The sequence below is a fragment of the Melozone crissalis genome, unplaced genomic scaffold (assembly GCF_028551555.1).
Source record: "Melozone crissalis strain CALT ecotype California unplaced genomic scaffold, PUWL_Pcris_2 ptg000012l_1, whole genome shotgun sequence".
Lineage (NCBI taxonomy): Eukaryota > Metazoa > Chordata > Aves > Passeriformes > Passerellidae > Melozone > Melozone crissalis.
The window spans coordinates 1,130,172-1,155,900 of record NW_026535790.1 but is presented as its reverse complement, the minus strand read 5'-3'; the positions used below and the strand labels follow the sequence as shown (position 1 = coordinate 1,155,900).

The window sequence follows — 25,729 nt, the reverse complement described above, 5'->3', positions numbered from 1 at the left end:
CCCCTCACATCCCTGGTGTTCCCTCACATCCCCGGTGTTCCCTAACATCCCCAGTGCTTCCTCACATCCTCGGTGTTCCCTCACATCCCCGGTGTCCTCCCACATCCCCGGTGTCCCCCCACATCCCCGGTGTTCCCTAACATCCCCAGTGCCCCCTCACATCCCCAGTGCCCCCTCACATCCCCGGTGCCCCCTCACATCCCCAGTGCCTCCACACATCCTCGATGTTCCCTCACATCCCCGGTGTTCCCTCACATCCCCGGTGTCCCCCCACATCCCCAGTGCCCCCTCACATCCCCAGTGCCCCCTCACATCCCCGGTGCCCCCTCACATCCCCAGTGCCTCCACACATCCTCGATGTTCCCTCACATCCCCGGTGTTCCCTCACATCCCCGGTGCTCCCTCACATCCCCGGTGCCCCCTCACATCCCCGGTGCTCCCGCACATCACCTGTATTCCCTCACAAGCGCGGTGTTCCCTCAGAAGCCCGCATGTCCCCTCAGATTCCCGGTGTTCCCTCACGACTCCCGTATCCCCTCAGATCCCGACGTCCCCTCAAGCCCCGATCCTCCATCTCAGCCCCGCTGTCCCGCCAGGCCGAGGCGCGGCCCGGGGGGCGCCTGCGCTGTGGCGGTGGCGGCGCGGCGGGCGGGCCCGGCTGCTCCGGCGGGGCCATGCCGGGCAGGAGGGTGCGCGGGCGGCGCGGGACGGGGGCAGGGACACGGACACGGATACAGACAGGGACACAGACCCCGGAGCGGCCGCGGGCGGAGCTGTCCGGCGGCTCCCTTAGGTGCTGGGGGCGGCGGGAGCGGGGCGGTGGAAGCGGGGCGGCGGACGGGCTCTGACGCTGTCCGTGTCCCGCAGGCCCGGCCCGTTCTGCCCGCAGTGCGGGCTCGCCGTGGAACCCACGTTCCGCTTCTGCCCGGCCTGCGGCGGGAGGCTGCCCGCGCCGCCCGAGGAGCGCACCGAGCCCGCAGCGCCGGCCCCGAGCCCGCCGCCAGTCCCCAGCCCCGCCGCCTCCTCCTCCCCGCGGGCGTCCGCGGCCCGGCTGGGGCCCCGCTCGCCCCGCAAGCCCCGGGCCGGCCCGGCCGTGCCGCTCCCGGCGGACACGGTGCTGACGGACCAGGGAGGGCGGCTGTGGAAGCTGGTGCGGCTGCTGGAACAGGGCGGCTGTGGGCTGCTGTACGAAGGTACCGTGGGGCCCGCGGCGGGCAGAGGGCGCCGGGAGGCGAGGGGCGCGGGGTCACCGGCTCTGACTTCGGCGGCAGCTGCCGGGACATCCCGAAACCCCCAGAGGCCGCGGAGTGGGTGACACCGTGGTGTCCGCCGGGCTGGCGGTGACCCGCAGGCTTGCAGGACCCGTCATTCATACAATATTCTGAGCTGGAAGACACCCACAAGTACCTGGGAGTCCAGCCCCTGGCCCTGCACAGACACCCCAACAATCCCACCCTGGGCATCCCTGGCAGCGCTGTCCAAGCTCTCCTGGAGCTCTGGCAGCCCCGGGGCTGTGCCCATTCCCTGGGCAGCCTGGGCAGTGCCAGCACCCTCTGGGGGAAGAACCTTTCCTGATATCCAACCTAAACCTGCCCTGACACAGCTCCAGCCGTTCCTCACTGGGCATCTGCCTGTCAGCCACTCTGCCACCAGCATAATATCAAGCCGAGGCCACACTGCTCTGTTATTATAAAATGTCCATTGTTGGAGCCACACTTCCTCTTTCTCTTTTATTTGCCACACTTCCTCTTTCTCTTTTATTTGCTGGCACTGTACAGGAGTTCCTGTGCTGTAAGTGGTATCAATACCCACTATATGTCAATTCTCAATGGGTTTTGGGGCCAAAGAAAGCAACCACACCACATAAGCTGCTTCTCAGCCATTTAATGCTGAAAGTGCTGATCTTTTCAGTCTAGTTGTGAACTTCCACAGGGGAGTTTTTGATCTTCTTCTCTCATTAATTTGGAAGCTGTCCAGGAGGAATTTTTTCCATTACTGAGTTTTGCCTGATGTTTGGCTTTACTTTCTTTTTCACTATTCAAGCCCTTGCATAACAAAGTCTAAGCATCCATCTGTGTTTTTAAAAAAATGTGATAAAAATCAATAGTGGAGGGTGTTCTTATAGAAGTAGGTTTTAGGTGATGAGCAGCAGGTAACCTGTGGATAGCACTTGGTCTAAGGGCACAATAAAAGGAACTGCCCTGAGCCAAGTCATGGGTGCAAATGCTTTTGAAGAAGGGAAACCACATACAACTCTAACATCCATACAGAGCAGAAGGACTTGGCATCCCTTACAGACTTGTCAAACCATGAAGTGAGCTGGAGGGAGTGCTCAGCAAATTAATTTGGGGATGCCTTTGAGATTCTACTAATGATCTATTCTTCACATACTCCTCAAAGCCCCCCCCCATACTGTAGCCCTGCCCAGATGCTTCTGTGACTTAAGCAGAACTGCACTGCATGTCAGGGTGCTGAGCTCCTGGAGCAAGGTAAGAATTATTTTGTAGTGATCTGGGAAGGTGCTGTCACAGAGGTTGCTTTGCAAAGCTCAAGGGAAAGAAGCAAAGGATGAGTTAACCCAGCTGCACAGGCTGCATTTAATGATGCACAACCTCTTTTCCATGCTCCTGTAACCACATCTGTTCCATCCTTCCACAGCGCAGTCAGCATCTGGAACCTGTCCTCAAAAGCAAAGCTACTCCCTCAAACTTGTGAGTTTTGATCTGTTTGGGTAAGGAATAGTGCATAGAGTACTGTGTCCTGACCTGTTTGGCTGAGAATATCTGAGAAATTGGGAGGGAGTGGTCAGAGAGGCCCCTGCTAAATTAGGAGATGGATCTAACCTCCTGAGGGTGTTGTGCTGGGATTTCAGTTGGCTTTTCTGCTAAAGGTGTGAAGAAAATGGATATGAGGATTAAAAAAAAACCTGAAGCCTTAATAACAGAAGGCTGCTGCTTTGATTGACCAGGCTCAGGAACCTGCAGAACTGAGCTTGGTGGTGTGAAGTGGAGATCTTGATTAGGGAATGTCCAGAGTGTCTTGGTTTGGAATGACAGTGTCATTCCTTTCTAAGGAAAGCAGGACCCTACCCTGAGATGGAAAATGTAAACCCCCTCCCTCCAAATTGCTATAAATTTTAAATTAAAGGGCTCTCAGGCAAAAAATATGGGAGCAGGAATAACAGTTCTTTACTAGGGAAGAAAATAAAAAGATAAAATAAACAAGGCAGTAAACCAAAACAACACTGACAGAGTCAGAACCCAACCTGACACCCTGTGGGTCAGGCTGTTGGCAGCAGTCCCACTGGAATTGTGGCTCAGCCCTCGTGGAGTGTCAGGGCGGGTTCTGCTGGAGCAGGGATCCTGGAGAAAGGTGCAGTCTCTTCCTCTGAAGATCCAGGGGAAGAGGCAGCTGCTGTTCCTCTGGGAATCCAATGGAGAAGCTGTGCTGGTGTTCCAGAATCTCCAGATTATATCTGGGTAGAATGATTGGCTCTCCCCTCTGGGCTCACATCTCCCAGTGGGATGCTGTAGTTCTTATCAGCCATGCAGGGACATTCAATAGCTGTTATCAGCAGGTGTCTCCCCGGAGGGAGGAGTGGCTGGGGAAGAGATAAGGAAAACTGCCCACTTAACAGAAGACAGCTGCCATACAGATGGCAAATAGAATACAATTTGCTTGACAATCCAGGACACAGACCAACTTCTCTCCTCGATGGCAGGGGTGCACACACCCTGCTCAGGTCTGAGGAAACTGCAGAGGTTGGAATTTGGTGCTGTGCTGGGTTTGTGTGAGAGCCACCATGGAGACACTATGTAAAGCCAGAGCACACTTTGAAATCAAATAGGAATTATAGTTGGGAGTTCCAAGCCAGCTTTCCAGGTACTTGTCAATATCTTGGGCTCTCCAGAAATGTGTTATTTCCAGTAACATCTGTTCTGTTGTGGAAATTCAGTAGATTGATTTTCAGTAGCTCAGGAACCAGAGCTGAAAGACTGTTTTGTCTGCTGTGGCTCTTGGGGTTGTTGGTTTGTAGGAGGCCAGTGCTGACTGATGGCTCTGTGGGGCTCTTGCATGCACTTGGAAAATCCCTCTGCCTTTTGTCAGAGGAGACATGTAAGAGGATGGAGAAGGAATACGGTGTGGATGAGAAAAACCTGCTAAATGCCACAAAACTAGAACCAGTTGGTGGGAAACTGTAATCACTTCTGTAGGCAACACTCCCAGCTTCTCTGTGTTTCTTTTGGCTGCTTGGTGGTCTGCTGAGCACTGTGGAGTGTGATATGGCACATGAGAGCATTTTGGCTCTGGGTTTGATGACCCACATGGGCTCACAGGCAAGATGCAGAGTGAAAACCCTCTGTGACATGGTCTGTGCTGTCTGCAGCTGCTGTTCCTCCAGCTTTGATACCAGTTTTGTATCAAACCAGGTAGAATATAACTTTCTGCCATGCAGGATAGCAGCTGTCCTGAGTTAGTGTTGAGTAGACATGTGTGTTGTGTGTAGGCAAACACAGACATTCTGAGTGTGGACTGTGTGCAGTGGAGGTAACTTGATGACAGCAATACCTCAAATGTTACTAATACAGACTTTCCTGTCTCACTTTCTGACTGCTAGAATAATGTCACAGCTCTCTGTAGAGACTTGTGTGTTTGTAGAAATGCCCTCATCCCTGCTGTGGCTAAGAAGGTCACCTCTGGCTCCTGCTAACATAACAGCTGTGGGACCACAGCTCTCCCCATGCTGTGCCTGGGCTGCACTGCCTGGCTGTTGTTAACCCTCAGACAGCTGTAAATGGGTTGCTGGAAAGGCCCAACCTGAGGTGGCCCCTCTCCTAGTCTGTGCTGATACTCAGAGTTGATGTGTTTGTTAGGGACAGCATTAAATAGGGAACCAAGACACCTGAGCTCCGCTCTCAGCTCTGTTAGTTGATCTTTGCTTTCTTTAAAAGGAGTAGTTAAGGTCTTATAGCAATCTACCCAAGCTTTCCTTTCCAGCAGGATGTGTGTGGCTGAATTAACACTCCTCCCTGTTCCCTTTAGGATGCCAAAGATGGGAGGATCTACAATGAACAGAATTTCTTCCAGCGAGCTGCAAAGGCAGGCACAGGTTGGTGCTTCTTGTGAGGGCAAGGACTAAGGATAACTGGCATTTCCCTCTCATCAGTTATGTGAATCTCTTGGAAGGCCAGAGCAGGATAAAATAATCCCCTGCTTGGTTAGTGCCAGAGTGCTGAGGAGTTTGGTCAATGCCAGTTCTCCCAGCAGACAGTGCAGTATGAGCACAGCTTTCTTGTGCTCCTCACTCTCTCTTGATGTGTCTGGGAGCTGCCCAGCCCTGCAGCCTGTCTCACCTTGGCTCACCCTCCTGTCCTTCTTCCATGGGTGGTTTTGCCAGCAGCTCTCTGGTATCAACTCCATTGATCCCAAAACTTGAGCAAGAACAAAGCTGCCCAGAGAATGTAGGCACGGGGGATGGAAGAATTTATGTCAAATCTACACTTCTGGGAGAAGTGTAAAAATCTGCTTGTCCCTCATCCTCTCTCTCTCCCCTCTCCTTGTTTTCCCCAGCCCTGTAGCAATCCCATGCCATAGCCTGCTCTGGTATTCCCAGAATCTTCCCTGCTCTATTCTTGCTCTACAGTGCTATATTCACTGACATGCCAATGCACACATGAGACTGGAATTCTGGGGACAGAGTCAGGATGAGAGGCCACTGTCAGCTCTCCAGGGCAGAGCAGACCTTCAGAGGAGGAGCATCACTAACTCCTTCCTCGTGGAGCTCCTCAGCAGCATCTGCTGCACTGTTCTCTTCTCTTGTAGTGGAGAAGTGGAAGAAGTGGCATTCCGTGCCTCTGCTGGGCATCCCCAACTGTGTTGGCTTTGGACTGCATGCAGACAGCTACAGGTGAGGTGACTGAGCTCCTGAGCTGTCTGAGCATCTCTGGCTTTCCCTCTCCTCTGCTTGCTCTCCACTAATCCTTTTGTCTTTGCCCCTTGGCCTCCTGACCTTATGCAGTGCTCCTATCGTGTCTTAAACGGTTTGCCTCTCATTGCTTTGTTTCCTTCAGTCCTTGTGTTGCTGGTGAAGTTACTGCTTTTGCTGCTGCTGCCCTTCAGGCCAGAGGACACCTTATTTTGGTCCTTGACACTTAAACAAAAGGGAGATTCAGGCTGTGTGTCTGCAACACACCACGAGCACACCTGTCTCCTTTATAAAAGTTTTCTCTTATCAAAGTTAAGGAAGTGTTTGCCCAGATCAGCGTGGAGTTGAAGTGGGGTCCAGTGGATCATTTGGGAAGTGTCTGTTGCAGGGCCTCCAACCCAGGTAGGTACTGCAATGTGCAAAGCCCTTTTCTCCTGCAGATTTTTGGTGTTCTCTGATTTGGGGCGATCTCTTCAGTCGGTCCTGAGCGATGGCCTGCACCTGCTGAGGGAGAAGGCAGCTTTTCAGATTGCAGTTCGTGTGGTATGTGGAGAACCAATCCTTCCCTAGGGACTTTTTCAGAAAGGACTTCTAACTTCCTTCTGGATCTCTCAGAGGTGTTTTAAAGCTGGTGCAGGGGCTTGGTTGGGGTCTCTAAACCTGCTGCAAACTTCAGTAGCATCTTTTGAGCACTGTGTCACCTTGAAGGAATTTGGGATAAGAAGAACGAGAAAAACCTGACCTTTGAACTTGAAGGCTGTGAGATGTGGTGTTTTTAGTGCTCATCCACATGGCCCCAGGGAGCTGGGGAAGGTCCAGCTCAGTGACAGCCAGGGTGCTGCAGGAGCCTGCATGGATCTGATATAAACTGCTCCCCCTGTTTATTCTCAGCTAGACTGCCTGGAGTACATTCATGAGAATGAGTATGTGCATGGGGACATCACTGCTGAGAACATCTATCTGAACCCAGCAGACCTCTCACAGGTAGGGAGCAGGAGCAGTGCTGCTAGGAAAGGGCACGGGAGGTGGGATTGTGACTTGGGATAAGGCAGCCTCCAAGTCCCTGCCTTGGGCAGGCTGCACAGTGCTCAGGCAGGAGCTGTGGGGCAGCCTGGGGGCTGCTCTGCACTCAGGTGGGTGCTCTGTGCTGCTGCAGGTGACCCTGGCTGGCTACGGCTTCGCCTTCCGCTACTGCCCCGGGGGGAAGCACGTGGCGCTGCGCGAGGGCAGCAGGACCCCGCACGAGGGCACGCTGGAGTTCATCAGCCTGGACAGCCACAAGGGCACAGGTGGGCCTGGGTTTGTGACACGTGCTGGCACTGCTGCTTTCCAGGCATTCACATGCACCAGGAGCTGGGTTCCTCTTTGGGCTGTTCACTCCTGCCTCCTGATGGCTGCTGTGTTGGGACTTGCCAGGTCATTCAGTGATTGCAGCAGGGATGTTCCTGCTCCATCTGGAGCCTTGGCTGCTGCAGGCGTGTGGGGAATAGAGAACAGGGCCCTTCGTGCTGGCTTAGCAGGGATCTTTTTCAAGCCAGACAGGATTCCTGCCCAAAACAGATTTGCAGCAGGCTGTGCTCTGACCTTGAAGCAATGAGAGCTGGAAAGGCATTTAAATAATAGAATCACTTTTGTTGGAAAAGACCTTTAAGATCATTGAGTCCAGCTGTAAACCCAGCACTGCCAAGGTCACCACTAACCCAAGTTTCCAAGTGCCACATCTACATGACTTCTAAATCCCTCCAGGGATGGAGACTCCACACTATCCTGGGCAGCCTGTGCCAAATTCTGTCCTTCTCCTCATTGGGATGCGACTGCTCTTTCACACTGTTCAGGAAATCTTCCTCCAGATGCTGGGAGGTGATTCCTGAACTATGTTAGCAGGCTCCCAGGAGTACTGATACCCTAGAGCACATCCTCATGAAACTCCTGAATTTCTTTACTTCTGCCCCTTCATGAGTGATGTGTGAATGTCTCATGTTTCTCATCAGGACCATCTCGACGGAGTGACTTGGAATCTCTGGGCTACTGTCTTCTGAAATGGCTCTGTGGCACTTTGCCTTGGTCTGATGAGCTGGACAAAGTAAAAGCTGTGATGGAACAGAAAGAAAGGTAGGAGAAATCATCTATTCTTCTGGGAAATGCTGAGCAGAAAGCAGTGAGGGAAATCCCCAGGTCACAATACACTGTTGGGATGTGGCAAATCCCACAGCCAGGGCTGAGCCTGGCCCCAGGGTGTTTGGTGAACCCCAGGTTCTGCTTCATCCAGAACATGGCCAGCTGAATTCAGCCTTTTGGGATTTTTTTTTTTTGTCAAAGCCAGGTGCTCAGGTGCCTACTCCATTGCCTCTCCTTCTGACAGGTACAGAAAGGATGTGAGATGCCTTCTCCAACTATGCTTCAGGCAGAGATCCATTCCAGGTATGGGCTTGCTCTCAGTGGCAATGGGACTCAGGGATGAAGGACTGACTGCACCTAAAGGCAGAACTTTCTCTGTGCTGGGGTGCTGGTTCAGAATGGCTTCCAGTGGTGATGGTGACCAAGCATTGCATGAACTGTCTGGCAGGCTGGGAACAAATCCCTTGTTTTCTGTACAGAAGAATGAGGGCTGCTTTCCATGATCTGCTCTAATGAACCTTGCTGAAGGGAGAGCTGTGCTGGTGGGTTTAGAAATTAAATACCTGGGGCTAGAGGACACTTCCCCATCCCATTGTGTTGTCCAGAGAAGCTGTGGCTGTCCCATGCCTGAAAAGTGTTCAAGGGGTGGAAGGAGATGGACTTCAAGGTCCCTTCCAACCCAAACCAGTTGGAGATTCTATTTTATTGTATAATTTGGTGATTCTTTGAGCTTTGCATTAGCCTTGGCTTGGTTTTCCTCTCTGCAGCTGCCTGGGTGGGTGGGTGAGCTGGCTGCAGGACAAGCAGCCTGAAATGGCCATTTGGCAGCTGGGGTTTGTGGGAGCAGCACATAAACTCCTTTCCTTGCAGATGCCCTGCAGAACTACCTGGAGCAGGTGCTGGCCCTGCAGTACGAGGACAGGCCTGACTACGCGGCCCTGCGGCGGCTCCTGGGGCAGCCACTGGAAAAGATGAGAGCTTCGGCTTATGACAGTGTGGATGTCCCAGTGGTGCCCTGAGGTGAGTGCTGGCACCTCCTCGTGTGCCAGGTGAGGGCAGAGCAGGCTGGGCTGTGACATCCCTCCAGCTGAAACCAACCTGCTCCTCCTGACAGGGCATTCCCCATCTGTACCGAGCCAGTGCTGCACAAAGCCAGGCTTAGCCTGTGTTTCCTCAATTGAAACACTTGCCCAGCAAGGAATACAACAAGGGTTAATAAAGCAAATGCTGAAAGAGCTGCAGGGCTGTGGAGGTGATAACAAAATGCAGACTCAGGCCATCTGGCAATTTTTTGTATATATCTGAAGCTCTGGGCTGTAGTTTTTGCTTTTCTCTCTCAGCCTGTAGCTCTGGTTTTAGTGCCCACCTGCTATTTTAGCCATGAGGCACCTCAGAGTGAGGCTTGATACAGAGCCAGATCTGGTTTTAGTGCAAGGCTGCGCCAGCCAAGGCTCTGCATCCAGCAGCAGGAGCACAGAGTCAGCTCTTCACCTAATTTCCTCCTCCTGGGAAGGAATTTAAACTGATTCATCTTCCCCTTTTCTGCTTTTATTTTTTTTCAGATCAAGGAAGAGTTCAGAGCTTTCTGCAGTGAGGCCTTTCCCAAATATATTTTCACTTTTACCAGTTTTTAGAATGAGAGGTTTTTGTGTTTTCTTCTCCTGTTAATGTGACCCAGTGCTGAAGTTTGAGCTGCTGCTGCAGCAAATTAATGTGAAGAGGCTCCTGCATGGCAGATCAGGGGAAGCAGCAGCTGGAGAACTGCAGTGAAGCCACCATGAGCCAGGAAACTAAATCAGGGATTTTCTCTTTTGAACGAGAGTGGCAGTACATGGTTTTGTAATAAACTTTGAGGACAACTACCCAAGGCTGCTCTTGTTTATTTGGAAGATTCAAGGCCTCTCTGGCGCTGCTGTTGGGTTGTGAGGGTGATTTGAACCCTGTGCTCCTTGTGAGATTTGTGTAAATAGCCTTCAGGCAGTGCCACTGCAACCTGACCATCAGGATTCAGCTCAGAGCTAAACCCTGACCTCATCCCAGCAGTTCTCCAGGCCTCAGGCCAGGGAATGAGGGGAAGGAAGACCAGGATCCATCTCTACTAACAAAACAATTTTATAAAAAACCAGTCAATAAACACTCACTACACTGTGTGTAGCTGAACTGTTGCCAATGCCACAGTAAATTGGCAGTCCTGGAGTCCAGTTCCAGTGTTAGCTTCAGTGACATCTTTTTGAAGTCTTGTACCTTAGTATTCCAATTCCTATGTGTTAAGGCACAGAAGGATTTTTCAGGTGAAGAAAACATGGCAACAAAGGAAGAGGCAAATGGAGTTTAAACCATGTGAGAGGTAGGTGAGAGAGCAGCTCAGACCTGCAGTGAGCCTTCATTTACCTCTGGGGTTTTTCAATAAAAACCTTGTGTCAGTGCAGCAAATGCCATAGACAAGAAGAGGGGAGCTGAAGGAGACCTGGACAGAGTAAAAAAGGCAGCACAACCTCAAAATAGGTCTTTCAAGTGGAAGATTCAAGCATAGTGTTACATTCAGAAACTTGAGAACCAATGTCAATTCATTTCATTCATAGTGCCAGGCCTCAGAGAAAGCAAGGGACAGGACAGTTCTTTTCTATCACTAAGAGGGATGATAAAACTGGGCTATGAATTTCACAGAGAGAGCAGAACCTTAGCAGAGGATCAGGCAATAGAGGATACATAAAAAGGCAGCTGTGAATGGAGGAAATAGCCCAGCTGTACAAGATAGACAAGGTTGAAGGGAAGTTATTTTGGAGGTATTTACAATTATTCACTATCATCCCTGTATGACTGCAACAGAAATACAGTTTCTAGAAATCCCGGTAAAGTTAAAAGCATGAAGAAATCAGAGGCTTAAGAAGGCCAAGTTCAGCCTTTCTTCAGTGTGTTCTGCCATGTTTTTTCTCTTGACTTGCCTCCTGTGCAGGTAATGGGGCTGGCACAGCTCCTTGTTTGTGGAATTGCCTTGGGGCAGTGCTGAGGTAGGTTTGGGAGGAGCTCCAGGGCTGCCTTCAACAGAAGATGTAGGACTGGCAGTGTTGACAGAAGAGTAGCCCGAGCTCCCCTCTGGGTTGGGATTCCTTGGGGTGAGATATGCCCCTGGCAGCTCCCCTTGCCTGTGGGGTGCCCCAGAGCCATCCCATTCCCCAGGCAGGCTGTCCTCGTCACTGGAGTCCTGGCCACAGTGCTCTGCAGGGTCCAGGTACAGCACTGTCACATCCAGGATCCCACTGGGGCTGGTCACTGCAGGATGGGAAGAGAGAAACCTTAGTTTGTCCCCATCCAGAGCCAAGCAGGCACTCAGCACAGAGTCAAGCAGAAAAAAGCCAAGCAAGAGTCAGCCTTCTGTCTGCTTACACCTGGAGGGCAGGGCACTAAGCTCACCCTCTATTCACACAGCATCTTTTCTTCCCTCAGACTATTTGAACAGGTACTAAGAGCTGTTAGAAAATGAGCAGCCAGGCCCAGGGTCAGCAAAACCCAACAGCTAATTAGTGTTTTTCTAAGACAGTGGCTCATTCATCACATTTGGTGCACTGCAAACAGCCTGACTCTGAAATGCTGAGCAAATACAAAACCCCTCCTCACGTTCTGAAGCAGGGCAGAGAAAGAACAGATAAGATACCTCTGAGAGAATTTAACAAGTATAACCATGGGGGAAGGGGAAGAGTTTTTCCACCTGGTCTTCAGCTGAAAGTTTAAGCATCTGGTGCCTGAGAAACAGTTTTTAGCAAAAATGAAAAGACAGGTTTAATCCTCTTGGCTGCTTTTTATAAGAATAAACTGCTCACCATCTCCTTCTCGCTCGCCTTCACTTTCCTGATCACCTTCATAACCAGAGCAGGAATCTAAACTCCAGTCAAGGAAGTTGTCCAGCAGGCTTTCTTCCTGGGAGGACAGCTCTGCTGTGGGTGTAGTCACAAAGCTGCCTCTGTCATCCTGAATGCTGTCTTCCCTCCTCCTGTAGCAAAACGCCCCAGAAATCATATGTCAAAATCCAAGTCTTTCCCAGCTCATTTAATAGGTATGTCAAGATGGTGACAGGAGAATGGATTGTATTTAGGAATGAAACCTCAGGGTACCAGAGGAGAGGAAAGGCTCTGGCTGGTCTTCAGAGCTGCTGACAGCCATGAGTTATACTCACCTTTTAGCTCTCTTTCCAGAGGGAGAGCTGAGGAAAGTCTGAATTTCCACTACATTTCTGTGCAAGGGACTGGGCTCTGGGTCCTTCTGTTTCACACCCAACAATGAGCAGAGCTGGCTGTAACTCATAACCTAAAATATGAAATAAATAAATAGATTTTAAAAAGTCAAAGCACCTATAAGAATTAGACCATGAGATTCTTACAAGAACTAAACAGCCAGAGGGACACTCTTTATTTTCTAGGAGAAATCTATCCCAGTGAATTCTTCCCACAGGCATTCAAACATCAGGTAAGAGTCCCTGCACCTCAATTTTTGAACTCTCACTTTATTCACACAGCCTGCCATGGGACAGCAGCTCTGCTCTGGGTGTCAGCCAGCAGCAGATGCAGCCACAGCTCACCCACCTGTTCTTTGCCAATTTCTTCATAGCGCTCATCTTCAAATCGCTGTTTGACTGCCATGAGGGACACCTGCCTGTAATCCTTTGGGACATCATCATGGAAGCTGTAAAGAAAGATTGAAACCCCTATCTTACAATGGATTCTATGAAACAGTATGAAGAAAACGTGCCAAGTTAGATAATTTTCCTCTGTCGCTTAGTGCTGTGCTAAGGGAGTTGGTGTTTGTGTTTCAGCAGCTTCATCAGGACACCTGGTGGCTTCTAAGCATGTGAGCATCTAATTCCTTTTCTGTCCCTGTTTTCTGTGACCCAGGGCCAGACCAGCTGTCCCTGAACTGGACCTTAGTGCCTTGTGGAGGGGAGCAAGGCAGCCAACTAAAGGCCCTTCTTTCACTGGGAAGGGCTGACTGTACAAGTGCAGCACATTTGCCAGAGCTGCAATCCAAGTACTCCTGTGTCCCCTCAGAGAGTCCCAAAACAATTACCACTTTTGGTGGAGGCTCAGCACGCAGGGCAAGAGGTCTTCTTGAGAGAAACCAGTGCACTCAGACAGCTGGCTGGTCCAGGAGTGTGCTGGAGAAGAGAGTACACATTCAGATATTGAATTACATATTCATGAAGTGTAGTAGTTCTGTAGTGAGTCAGCTTATTTTCTTTAATAGGTGAAGGATCATGATATTTGCAAGCTTATATCTGTCCATAGTTTGTTCAAGTTCACAGCTGGCTTTAAGGACAGGTTTATCTGCCAAACTGATGTTAGACCTAACGACAGAAATCTTCAGGCTCATTTAAATTAAAGCCTGCAGAGTCTGATGCTAACATTCGAGTTCATCACTGCTAGTAAGAGGTAAAATAGACTCAGAGAATCATGGAATGGTTTGGATTAGAAGGGACTTCAAAGCCCATCTCATTCCACCCCTGCCATGGGCAGGAACACCTCGCACTATCCCAGCTTGCTCCAAACCTTGTCTGACCTGGCTGAGGACACTTCCAGGAATCCAGGGGCAGCCACAGCTTCTCTGGGCACCCTGTGCCAGGGCCTTACCACTCTCACAGGAAACAATTCCTTCCCAATATCCCACCTAACCCAGTTCTCTGGCAGTGGGAAGCCACTTCCCCTTGTCCTGTCTCTCTAGGCCCTTGTAAATAGACTCCTGTCCATGTCTCCTGTCAGCTCCATTCAGGTATTGGAAGGCCACAATTAGGTCACCCTGAAGCTTTTCTTCTCCAGGCTGAACAATCCCAGTTCCCCCAGCCTTTCCTCATAGCAGAGCTGTTCCAGCCCTCTAATCATCTGGGTTGCCCAATACAGCCAAACAGGCTGAACTCAGCTCTTCATTTTGACTTCTTACACCTGTCCCCTTCTTCTCCACTCCTCTGTCCACCTCCCCCAGCCAAGTGATTGGAACATCTTGCCTAAAGATAAACTAACACCCAAACCCCCCAAAAAAATCTCCCTAGAAAGAGAAGGCAGACTGGCAGCCTGTGCTTGAGGTAAGATGGGTTACCTTGCCCGTGCAGGATCTTGGCCAGCAGCAGAGCAGCAGCAGCCAGCCGGGCTGGGGAGTACACACTGAGGCTCGTGTTCAGGAGGGACAGCTCACAGATGAAGCTGTAAAGGTGAAGAGTTCTTCTCTCCAGCGAGACAATGCTTGACAGAACTTCTTTGTAGTCCAAAATGGTGGGCATCTAGTGCAGAAAGGCGAACAGAGGTTGGAAATACAAGACCGGCACAAAGTGTTTAGAACAGCTGTTTCCAGGTGCTGGATTTTGTTTGTTTGGGGCTTTTTTGTTTAACTACTACACTGACAATGATGCATTTTCCAGTGATAGAATAAATGGCCTCTTAAAACTGAAGTTTTAATCTCTACAGAAGGCAGAGGGTTCTGTATCTGCGTGCTCTGAGACATGCACAGGTTCCACAGATGATTGAGAACTCTGACTTAAACCCCAACTCATGAGATAGGAACTGCTACAGCCTGACTTGAACAGCAACCCAAGGGCAGGGAAATATTCCATCCACTTTCCAAACTCACCCTTATCTTTCCTTCTAAGGCAGAAATGATCTCTCCCATCATTCTGACCAACTCTTCATATTTGTAGGAGTTGTCTGTCAGCCACACAGCTTCCCGTATTGTCAGCATCTCTTTGCTGATGAAACTGTAATGTTAAATATTAAGTTAGCCCCAGCAGAAAGGGGATTTGTGCACTTACAGCAGATAACTGCACCCACAATGACCAGAGTTAAACAACTTCACAAGGTACTTTCCCAGGTAGACCAGCAAAGAATTGCAGCTCTTTATTTCACCTGTAAGATGGAACCACCTACTAGAACATTCCTAATTTGGAATGCTCTTCCTAATACAGAAGAAATTCTTTGCAGTAAGAATGGTGAGGTTCTGTCCCAGGGTGCCCAGAGAAGCTGTGGCTGCCCCTGGATCGCTGGAAGTGTCCAAGGCCAGGTTGGACAGGGCTTGGAAGCATCCTGGGATAGTGGAAGATGTCCCTGCACATGGCAGGGGATGGGATGAGATGATCTTTAAGATCCCTTCTAACCCAATCCAGTCTGTGATTCTCTGATCCTAATTCTTCATCTATGAAGCCTCTCCTAGGTTAAGACGCAAGATATTAAGGAGATTACCACAGAAGGATAATCTTCTACCACACCATGCAGTTCATCTGAGTGTACACAGGCTCAACTATGGAACGCTGCTGCTTTTATTCCTTTCCAGCTTTCTCATGCCAATATGGTGTCAAAGACTCCAGCTGCTGATGGAATGCATTTAGAGCAATCTACAACTATGATCATGTGTTTAAATAAGAAAAAAACCTTCAAGAAGCTACCTTTCTTGCCTTATTTACAGAGTCTGTGTTTGTATGTAAACACATTTAAACAGCAGTCAAAGTAGAGGAAAGTCAAAGTTTCCAGCATTTCCAGTATTACAAGCAAGGAATGGGGAAGAAGTTTGAGGTGCAGGAAAGAATTTGGAAGATCACAATGACCACCTCTGCTCAGCAGCCAGAACCTCACCGTGTGCAAATGACCATGCAGGCTATTCCCAAAAGCTGGAGCCGAGCACGAGGCACAGGTCTCAGCGTCAAGTAACGGTCCACACATCCCACTGTCATGTGCAGGCACAGGCTAGAAAAGTCCTTCATGGTAGCCACTTCCACCAGCCAATCCACCAGGATATACCTAGGACAGCAAGAGAGACTTAAGGAAGAACTTGGGAAGTGGTGTCCCACGCTATGACATCCAGCTGGAGAATGAGTTGGCCAAGCAGAGCAGTGACAAATAAATGTTCCTGAGATGCCTTCCAAGAGAAGAGCCAACTCCCTCCAGAGGGGTTGTGGCTGAGGTGGATCCTCCTGCAGCCCTCCTGGCAAACCTGCCTGCTCCATCCCCTCCCTGCACACCAACACACAGTGTGAGGAGTAAACAGGAGGAGCTGGAGATGTGTGTGTGGTCACAGGGCCATGATCCCATTGCCATCACAGAGCCACACTGCGACACCCATGTGGCTGCAATGCTGCCATGCATGGTTATGTACTTGTTTAGGAAAGCAACGCCAGCAAGGGGAAGTGGTGGAGCTGCCCTACATGTGACAGCAACTGGAATGTATCAAGGTCTGCCCAGGGAAGGATCCAGAACTCATCCCTAAGGATTAAGGGGCAGGCTAACATGGGTGACACTGCTGCAAGTGTTTATTCAGGAAAAGAGAGTCAATAGGGACTTTGGACAAGGCCTGAAGTGACAGGACAAGGGAGAATGGCTTCACACTGACAGATGGCAGGGCTACATGGGATATTAGGAAGAAATTCTTCCCTGTGAGGGCCATGAGACCCTGGCACAGGTTCTCTAGAGAAACTGTAGAAGGATTGTAGAGACACACAGGGAAACAGAGAATAGTTTTTGTTGTGGGGGTCTCACTCCTGGATCCAAGTTCCTACCTCATTATTTCATTCATTCCTTTCTGCACAGTGAAGATGCTTTGCTTGCTGATAGAAAGGGAAGCTTGAAAGATTTGAGAAACCATTTCCCTGGAAGATTTTGCTTCTAATCCTAGTTGGTTTCCATTCCCACAAGCTTTGGCTAAAGCTATCTGTAGTACAGAGAACACAAAAGAAAGTGTTTATTTTACCAAATGCAAACTAAGGCAGTAGAGGATGATCCTCTATTTTTCCTGCTGAAAACACTGAACATGACAAATTACTTGAAAGTAGTTCTTAGTTTGGTTTAAATGTTGAGCACACAGATTATTTGGGGCCAGTCTTTTAAGTCCATCAAAAGATGCATCTTTACTCCATTCTGCCACCACTGTGCTGCAATTTCTCAAAGAAGAGATACAGACATGCAGAGGAGATACAGACATGCACATAAAGACAATACTCAGCAATGCTGGTCCTGCTTCTAAAAAGAGAAATTTAAACCTACAATGGCAGCACAGAAAGGACCAAATAAAGACTGCAACTCTGAGAAAGCTCAGTCTTACCTGTGCTTCCCAGCAGCCCTTGGCTGCATAGTCTCGTAGTTTCCTGAGACTTTGGAGGTACCTGCCAGGATCCGACATCTACAGAGAGGAACACAAACAGATGTAAAACCCCACAGCCTTTACACAACAAACAGAAGGGCTGGAGCACCAGTATCCAGAGAAAAACACTGCCTGGAGGTACATCTATTATTTCAGCAACAAGTCTCTTTCTTATCATGACACCGCTGTTTTTAAGAACCTTTTTTCAGGTCTCACAGGAAATGAGAGCAGTCACTCAGGATTCCAAGGGGGCAGCTTTGGCAGATTTATTAAAGACAAGGCAGGAGCCTCCTGCTCCTGTTCCCCAGAGCCCTGGGATCACTGGCCAGCAGTGCTCAGGCTTCAGCAGAGTTGGAGTCAACTTCTGTGGCACCTTGGCTACAACTGCTCATAGCCTCATTTCAGACACCAGAGCTCATTTCAGAGAGTTCTTAGCACTCTCCTTGTTTATGAAGAAGGTAAGCTCTGAGGAACAGCAATTGCTTTCTGAGGACATTCATTGCACATAACAGGGATCCAGAAGTTAGTGTAAAAGTTGTTTGGAGACAGAAAATGACTACTTACAGCAGCTTTTCTGTTGTTTTCCCAAAGGAGGTAGGAGCTGATTAAACAACCTTGTTTTGAAGATTCTTCAAGCATTTCAAGGGATTCTTTCTTTTTTCCTTCATCCTAAAAACAAAAGGCATATATTGGTATCCCTTCTGTCCAGACAAGTGGCTGCCTCAACACTTCAGAAGCTACAGAACACTGTGCTAAAGCTACAGAGCAGAATCCATCCCTTGGGAATGCCCTTCATCCTCTGAGGAATGCTCCCCCATCCACTCAGTGCTGCCATTTGCAGATGCAGGCTCTGAGAGCAGTTAGTGCTTTTCCTCAGCCAGACAAATGCTTTTTGGCTTGCTTGCCACTGAAGGCTTTTTATTTTATTTTTTGTTTCACAAGGCATTACAACTGGAAGGCTTCCTTTGAGACCTGAACATACTGCAAGCCCATGATTAAGCCAAAATTAATTTCACCATTTGTACAATTCAATAAAGTAAGTTAATAATGTTCCTTTAAGCAACCAGTAAATTAAACTCATGAGAACAGAAACTCCTGGGACCCTTGAGGAGTAAAAGAGCATCTGGCTGATTTATGTTTTTAATCAAGGTAAACAACATTAGCATCACCAGAAAAAAACCCAAATCCAAACCCATCAGAAATACTGCTCACCTCAAAGAAATTCAAAACCTTTGCCAAGCTGTGGAGAATAGATCCTTTCTGAGCCTGAAGAAAGCATCAAAATAAAGCATTGTTAAGCCACAGCAATTCTTGCTACTAATTTCAGACTACAGTTATCTTTCAATCATTCTTCCCCCTTGCTTTTCTCTATGTTTTGTTATCCCTGAGATAGCACTGAACCTCTCCAAAGAGACAGTACAGGCCTCCAGCACTCATGATCTATCATGTGCAGTTTTGCAATAAAGTCAATAAATGACTGAGCCACAGCTGTTGAAGCAACAAGAGCACAGGAGGCTCCTCGGGGAAACAAAAGTATTCTTTCCAAAATAACAAGAAGCAGTTACTGAGCAGGGTAAAACCAAGGGCAGAGAGAAACCTGACCTTGTCAAGCTGGCACTCTGCCTTGAGACTCTCGAAGACCACAGCCTTACAGCAGCTGCCAGAGAAGGACCAGGGAGGACGGATGAAGAGCCAGATAAAGGGGACTGCACACACATTCAGGTGCTCTGCCAAGCTGAAGTAGTGAGATGCCTTTATTCCGTTCACTTCTGCACGCCCGTGGCCTGTGATGGACACTGAACCAGAGACAAAGCCAGGAATCAAGTGGAGTTTGTTCACAATGCCTGCCTGGCATTCAGTCAGGCCAAGACAGACAAGAGGAAACAAACAGGAAAAGGTTGAACTGTCTCTGTCATTTAGAGCCTTAGAAATCATGGAGGTCGCTAAAGAAGAGAGATCTTAACTACAGTCAGGCTTTAGGAACACATAACCTGAGTTGGGGGGTTCATTCTGCAAATACCAACTGCCTTGCCAGGGCCCTGTGTCAGGAGGCTCCTCCTGTCACTTGTCAGGCCCTTTTGATACATTTATCCCACTGCCAAAGTAGCTGAGTTTCATCACAAGTTTGCAGAGGGTAATTCCTAGCGCTGAATTCCCAGTGGCAGCTTTGTGGCCAGTGCCTAAGCAGAGCAAGGTAAAATTCCTCATGCCACGTTCCCCAAAGCCCCAGGACAAGCTCCCACACTTACAGCCTTCGTTGTACAGGTATGCCAAGCTCAGCTTCACAGCAGCTTCAAAGTTCCCACTTTCAGCAGCCCTGAAGGGCAAACAGAGAAGGCACTGGAAGTTAAAATCCTTCCTAGCACCAGAATCCACAGTTTGGTCCTTGTGCCCTCAAGGACATGCATCAAAACATCAAGCCCTTGTGCTCCTCCCTCCCAAAGTGATGTGCACATACTGGTCTGCCTCAAAAAGAAGTGACACTCAGAAGCAAAACCATTATCATGGCATTTAAATGTGTTAAAGAAATCTCTGACACCAATGCAACTCCTTCAAATCAGATGGATAAAAAGATGTTCCCCATCTTTTTGAAGCAGATTTATTGTTACCCTTTCAAACTTTGTTACTGAAATTCACCTGTTTTTCAATACACTGGTTTGCACAAGAAGGGACCAAGCTAACTTAGACTTAGAAACAGGATTATTCTCTGGAGCCCCTGATCTCACTTGTTCATTCACATGGGACACCACAAAGAGGTTTTAGGGAATGTGTTATGTTCCAATCTGGAATATTAATGACTGTGAAGAGAAATAACTTTGGTATATGCAATAAGGCCTGCTCTAGTTAAAGAGAGAGCAGTGACCAGCAGCAGCTCAGACCTGAAAGCAACTTTTTTTCATTGCCAAAGCAAATATTTCCCCTCTTTGTACAACTCAGATCCCCCAATTACACTGAGGAGTGATTAGAACAGTTAATCTTCCTTCAAACATCATCTTCTAAAAGGTCAGAGAACTTTGATGTTTAAAACTTACCTTTCAAACATCCTCAGATGGTTTGGAGATGGCCACAGGTCTTGGAAACTTGCATGTGCCCAAACACTGGAATGATTATCCACAAGGTATTTAAGATGTGAGTGCACCTGCATGGAGGGAACACAGAATAATGATTACCAAAATAAAAGGACCAACAGAAAAACAGGTCTTTGCAATCTTCTTTTAGAGAAGTAACTAATTGATCACAAGTTATGTTTAACTTGTTGCCTCAAGGATAACCAGTAAGGCAAGAGATGCCAAACCAAACCTATTTATTCAGCCACAGTAATCTGGCAGGACAATTTCCACAGAAAAAGTACAAAAAGCAGTCAAATACTGCTGCTACTCTTAACTTGAGCAGTGAGAAGTGAAACTGTCCCTGGGATAGCAAAAATCTCAACCCTGCAGGCACTCTTTGGGTTTGTTCAGGCTCTGTGACATGAGATGCCTGCTCTGTGTGCAGCCCAGGCTCCTGGAGGCAGAGCTGAGCCCTGAGCCTGGCACAGGGGAAGCTGCAGCACTTACAGCTCTGACTGAGAGGATGTCTGCAGCAGGGAGGCCCTTCAGGATGTGAAACAGAACATCCTCGGGGAGGTTCAAGAACGTCAGGACTCGAGGCCGTTTTATTATCCTTCGCTTCGAAGGGAAAGAAAAGCATCTGGAACACCTACAGTGAACCACTGGAAAAGAAAAACACAGGACACCTCAGTTAGTGATAGAACAGCACAAGGAAAAAAGGCACTACACAGTAGTACACACATACACAGGTGTTCACTTGAGCACCTCTTCACTGCAGCACAGGACACTGCAAACACATTAACCAGGGATATGCAGCTCATGCCTCATAATGCCACAAGACTAAAGTACAGAGCAGAAAGGGCTTGTTTAAATTGGGTAATGAAGCCAAGAGACTCAGAAGGGGTAGCTCAAGCTCAAGTGCTCTTCAACAAGAGCGCCTCTGAGCCCTGACTCCTATGACCATGTGTAGTGGTGACAAAGAGTTCAGCTGTCCCTGTTCAGTAGTGACAAATAGTTTAACTGTCACTACTGTCACTTCATCTACCTCCCCCAAGCGCCAGCTTTTCCTCCTCAACTGACAGCAGTCCCTGGAACACAACCAGAGATATTAAGAAGACAACCAAACCTACTCAAGCCTTTCTTTCCATGCAGTTGCTGCCAGGAATGCTAATGGAAGATCCATTGCCTATATCTTCTGGAGTATTATTTCAAGGCAATATTTATGTACACACACACACGGACATATTTATGAATACAAAATGTATTATCCTCAGCAGTATTATTGCCATGAAAATGAAATGGACATCCAAACTGGGATGCCAGTTTAGCCCATAGGACCATCCAAAAGGGGACCAGGGGGTACATGAGCAACTCAATGAAAACTCCATTTTTACAGACAGGAAGGGGCACAGGTTCATTTCCAACGTGTTGCTTCACAAAACCAGAGTGGTTTAGGCTGCAAGAGAGCTCTGGGGGTCACCCACTTCAACCGTCCGGCCAAGCGGGGCAGGACTGCATCCAGGTGGGTTTGAACAGCTCCAAGGATGTGGATCCCACAATCGCTCTGGGCAATCAAGTACCATCGTTCATCCACCCTTACAGTCAAAAAACACTTTCTCTTACTTTTGAATGGAGTTTCCTGCACAGTCCTGCGCACCCTGCAAACTCACAGACGCCCGAGAGGTTTTTCCACGCGCAATACACATCCCGACCCCTTGGCTCTGGGGCCAGGCGCGCTCAGGCACAACCGCCAGGCACAGCCACGGCCCCGGGGTCACAGAGGGGCTGAGGCACGGCCCCGGCGGGGGCACTGCACGGACAGAGCCGGGCCGGGCCGGGCCGAGCCGAGCCGAGCCGAGCCGGGCCGCACCGTCCCCGCCGCGTTTGAATTTGGGCGCGCAGCCGCCGGCCCGGCCCCTCACCCGCTGCCGGTCCCGGCGGTCCCTCAGCCCGGCCTCAGGGCATCCCGTTATCCCCCGCCCTCAGACCTCCTGAGGAAGCGCCCGGCAGGCAGAGCCCGCTCTGGAGCCGCCCCTCAGAGCAGGAAGACCCGGCAAACAGCAACACCCGCGGGCAGATCCGCACTCACCGCCCGCCTTCATCGCGGCGCGCCCGCGGGGATTGCACAGACGGACAGAGCGCCCTGCCCGGCTCCGAGAGAGCGGCACGGCCGTAGGAGGGACCGGAGCGCCGGGGGCGGGCGGGGAGCGTGGGGCTGACACGCCCCTCTCGCAACGCGGGCGCGCCCAGTGAGCGCCGGGAGCGGCGGGAGCCCCGCCCACCAGGCCCGCCCTCCGCGCCACAGCCCCGCCCACCGCCCGCGCGCACTTGTTTTAAACACAGCAGACTCTGTCATTGGCCAGGATGCCGATGGAGGCGGGGCCGTACCGCCCCTCGCGCTGTGATTGGTCGGCGAGGATGCGAATTCGAATTGGAGCAGTTGGCGGTTCAAACCTGCGGCGCATGCGCGGGAGGCACGGCGCCCCCTGCCGTGCGGGACCGCTCAGTGAAGCGGGGGCGCAGCGCTTCCCGTCACGGTGTGGCCGCCATGTTTCCGCGGTCCCGTTATCCCCGGCCGGCGGCGGGTGTGGGGCACTGCGGCGGTCCCGGCTCTCCGACGGGCCGGGAGTCTCTTCTTCTCTCTCGGCTCCAGCCGGCAGCAGACGATCCCTGCTGGTGCTTTGTCGCTCACAGTCACCTTTGCTTAGCCGAGGCTGCCTGACCAAGGGAGCTGGTGAGGGGAGTAGTGGGGGCTTATTACTGCCTGATGATCTCCACCTTGAACATTCACTGAGGGTGTCCATGCTGGAGCTAAAGCATCGGGGAGGTTGTTGCATGTCCCAGCCTGGGCTGGGGGTGACCTGCTAGACAGCAGCTCCGCAGAGAAGGCTCTGGGAGATCACAGCTGTCCTTGACCAGCCCTGTGTTCTGGGGCCAAGGTGGGGGATCCTGGGGTGGGAAGGGCATTGCCAGCAGGTCAGGGACAGGGTCCTGCCCATCTCTTCAGCCCTGGTGAGGCTCATCTGGAATGCTGTGTCCAGTTCTGGGCTCCTCAGAACAGGGTGGACATGAAGCTCCTGGAGTGGGTATAGAATCATAGAATGAAGGGGACTGGAAGGACCATCTGATTCCATTCGCTGCCATGGGTAGGGATGCTTTCCACTATCCAGGTTGTTCCAACCCCTGTCCAGCCTGGACTTGGAGAGGTGGGGTGGCCACAGCTTCTCTGGGCAACCTGTGCCAGGACTCACCTCCCTGACAGCCAAGAATTTCTTCCTAATAAGCTAACCCTATCAGAGTGAAGCCATCCCTTCTCTCTTTCTAGGCCTGTATCCCAAGTCCCTCTCCACTTCTCTTGAAGGCCATTTAAATACTGGAAGGGGCTCTATGGTCTCCCTTGAGCCTTCTCTTCTCCAGGCTGAACACTCCCAGCTCTCCCAGCCTGGCTCCAGAGCAAGAGGGTTCCAGCTCTTGCAGCATCTCCGTTGCTTCCTCTGGACCTGCTGCAGCAGGTCCACAGAGGGAAGGTGATGAAGGGACTGGAGCATCTCCCTGACAAGGAAAGGCTGAGGGAGCTGCGGCTGTTTGGCCTCAAGAGGATACAGCTGAGGGTGGCCCTCGTCTGTATCTGTCAGTATCTGCAGGGAGAGATCAGACCAGGATCTGCTCTGTGGGGCCCAGCACAAGAGGTTATAGGCAAAAAGTAAAATACTCTCTGAACACGAGAAAGAACTTTTCTGTGAATGTGGCTGAGCACTGAAGAGACTTCCCAGAGAGGGAGTGGACTTGCCCTCAATGGAGATAATCAAAACCCACCTGGCCACAGTGCTGTGTCATGGGACCCTGCTTGAGCGGGGAAGTGGGACCATTTGATCCACTGGGGTCTTTTCCAGCCTGAACCATTCTGTGATTCCTGCTGGGGGAAGGAGCCAGGGGCTGCCTGGACAGAGTCTGTTTCTGATGTCCTGAGCTGCAACCTTGCCCCGTCTCTCCCCAGCACACCCCTGTTCCTGGCCTTGTGTGGGGGTGAGGGGGAATTAGGCAAACAATTGGGACTCAAAGTTCAAATCTGAGTACAGGATTCAAAACAAAGCCCTAAACCTCATAAGGCAAAGGGCAGAGCGGGATAAGGAGGTGTACTGAAAAGGCTGGCAGGCAAACAAAGCAATGTAGGGAAAAGCAGATATTGAATTCGCTCGGCTGAAGACTCTTGTGAATCTTAAGATTCACAAGACTTAAAAGCAGTGAGAAGAAGAGCTCTTGTTTTATAGGACAGGAAATGACTGCACCCCAATTACTGGTGGCTGGAAGGTTTCCCAGGGTTGTACTGTGACTAAACATCAATCCCAGCAGAGCTGAGGTTTCTTCCTGCTGGCGTGTATGAGATTTGTTTGAGGGTTTTACAAGCGCTTCTCATTGCTAGAACATGAACTTCTGGATGCTTCTCTGCACCCGCACTCTTCCACCTGCAAGGGGTTGGAATGGCTTTGAAATCTCACTAGAGATCTCATTTTATGTTTGGGGAGGCTGAGCTTGAGTAGCCTGATAGCTTCTCTGAGCCCACCCCACAGCACTGGCCTTGCTGGGCATTTCACCTTGTGCATTGTCCCCCAGTCCCTCAGGTGAGGTGACCCCAGAGGGAGGAGCAGCTGTGGACAGCCCTCCTCCTGTCCAGCCCCACCTCCGCCTCCATCTGTGAAACTGTCATGTTCCTGCGAGCACAGCAGCTGCCAACATGGAGAAGTGGCACCAGGAGCACAGGGAATATTTAGATTCTTTTAATTGAGAAGCAATTTGAGTTAAAAAGTTAATCATGCTGTCAGCTTCTGTTCCTCATTTTTTCTCCCCCTCACAGCTGTTTCTGTCAACTAAAAATAAATTGAGCCAGCAAACAAAACATGAATAATCAGCTGCCTACAGAGAGCTCAGATCCCCCAGCAAGAGATGCTCCTTGGGTGATCTGCAGTGCAGAGTCCCCTCAGGTGGATCCCATCCTTCCCAAACATGGCAGCAGAAGAGGAAGGTGTGGAGAGGGTTATATTTGAGAGACAGGTACAACCAAAACCTGGGTGGGCACTGGGAGGTGGGAGATGAGATTCTCAGCAGCAGCACACCTTGGCCTGATTTGTTCTTTCCCAAATAGGATGGCAGGCCATCCAGATGGTTTTATCACTGACAGACAAACCAGAGCAGAGGCTGACTGGTGTGAAGTGGGGCTTGTGTTACCTGAACACAGCCATCTGACTTTGCTGAGCCTCTGGGTTACAAACACGGGCTCAGCCCAGAGGTGGCAGGCAGGACAGGAGTGGGACCTGCACCTTCACCAACAGGCATCTGGATGCTGAGTGGGATACACCATCCTGAACACACCTGCACCACTTGGGAAGCCACTACTCATCAGAGTCAGTCACTACAGAGGAGAAGGAGGATTTGTGCATGTTTTGTTCTCTATTGCCAAGTCTTGAGCTGGATTTCAGATCAGTTTAGAGAGGGACTTTTCACGAAGGGGAATGGCCTAAAGCCATTC

General features: G+C 50.2%; 2 protein-coding genes across 2 annotated transcripts; one reads left to right on the top strand and one right to left on the bottom strand.

The window, feature by feature from the left end:
• Positions 1 to 674: 674 nt before the first annotated feature.
• VRK3 (VRK serine/threonine kinase 3) lies at positions 675 to 9,972 on the top strand. The gene is made up of 12 exons (XM_054270745.1): positions 675 to 793; positions 868 to 1,193; positions 2,659 to 2,711; positions 5,044 to 5,110; positions 5,824 to 5,908; positions 6,367 to 6,469; positions 6,818 to 6,910; positions 7,083 to 7,215; positions 7,918 to 8,038; positions 8,289 to 8,347; positions 8,915 to 9,064; positions 9,607 to 9,972. Exons 1-11 carry the CDS (start codon positions 675 to 677, stop codon positions 9,061 to 9,063), a joined length of 1,308 nt encoding a protein of 435 aa, XP_054126720.1. The 3' UTR covers position 9,064; positions 9,607 to 9,972.
• Positions 9,973 to 10,185: 213 nt separating this feature from the next.
• CCNF (cyclin F) lies at positions 10,186 to 22,360 on the bottom strand. Its single transcript, XM_054270589.1, has 17 exons — positions 22,292 to 22,360; positions 20,710 to 20,864; positions 20,185 to 20,291; positions 19,402 to 19,469; positions 18,755 to 18,948; positions 18,365 to 18,418; positions 17,717 to 17,821; positions 17,114 to 17,191; positions 16,572 to 16,723; positions 15,652 to 15,816; positions 14,657 to 14,780; positions 14,129 to 14,309; positions 13,106 to 13,193; positions 12,625 to 12,724; positions 12,219 to 12,349; positions 11,866 to 12,035; positions 10,186 to 11,317 (listed from the first exon to the last, which is right to left on the bottom strand). Exons 1-17 carry the CDS (start codon positions 22,302 to 22,304, stop codon positions 10,920 to 10,922), a joined length of 2,283 nt encoding a protein of 760 aa, XP_054126564.1. The 5' UTR covers positions 22,305 to 22,360; the 3' UTR covers positions 10,186 to 10,919.
• Between the last annotated feature and the right edge of the window lie 3,369 nt (positions 22,361 to 25,729).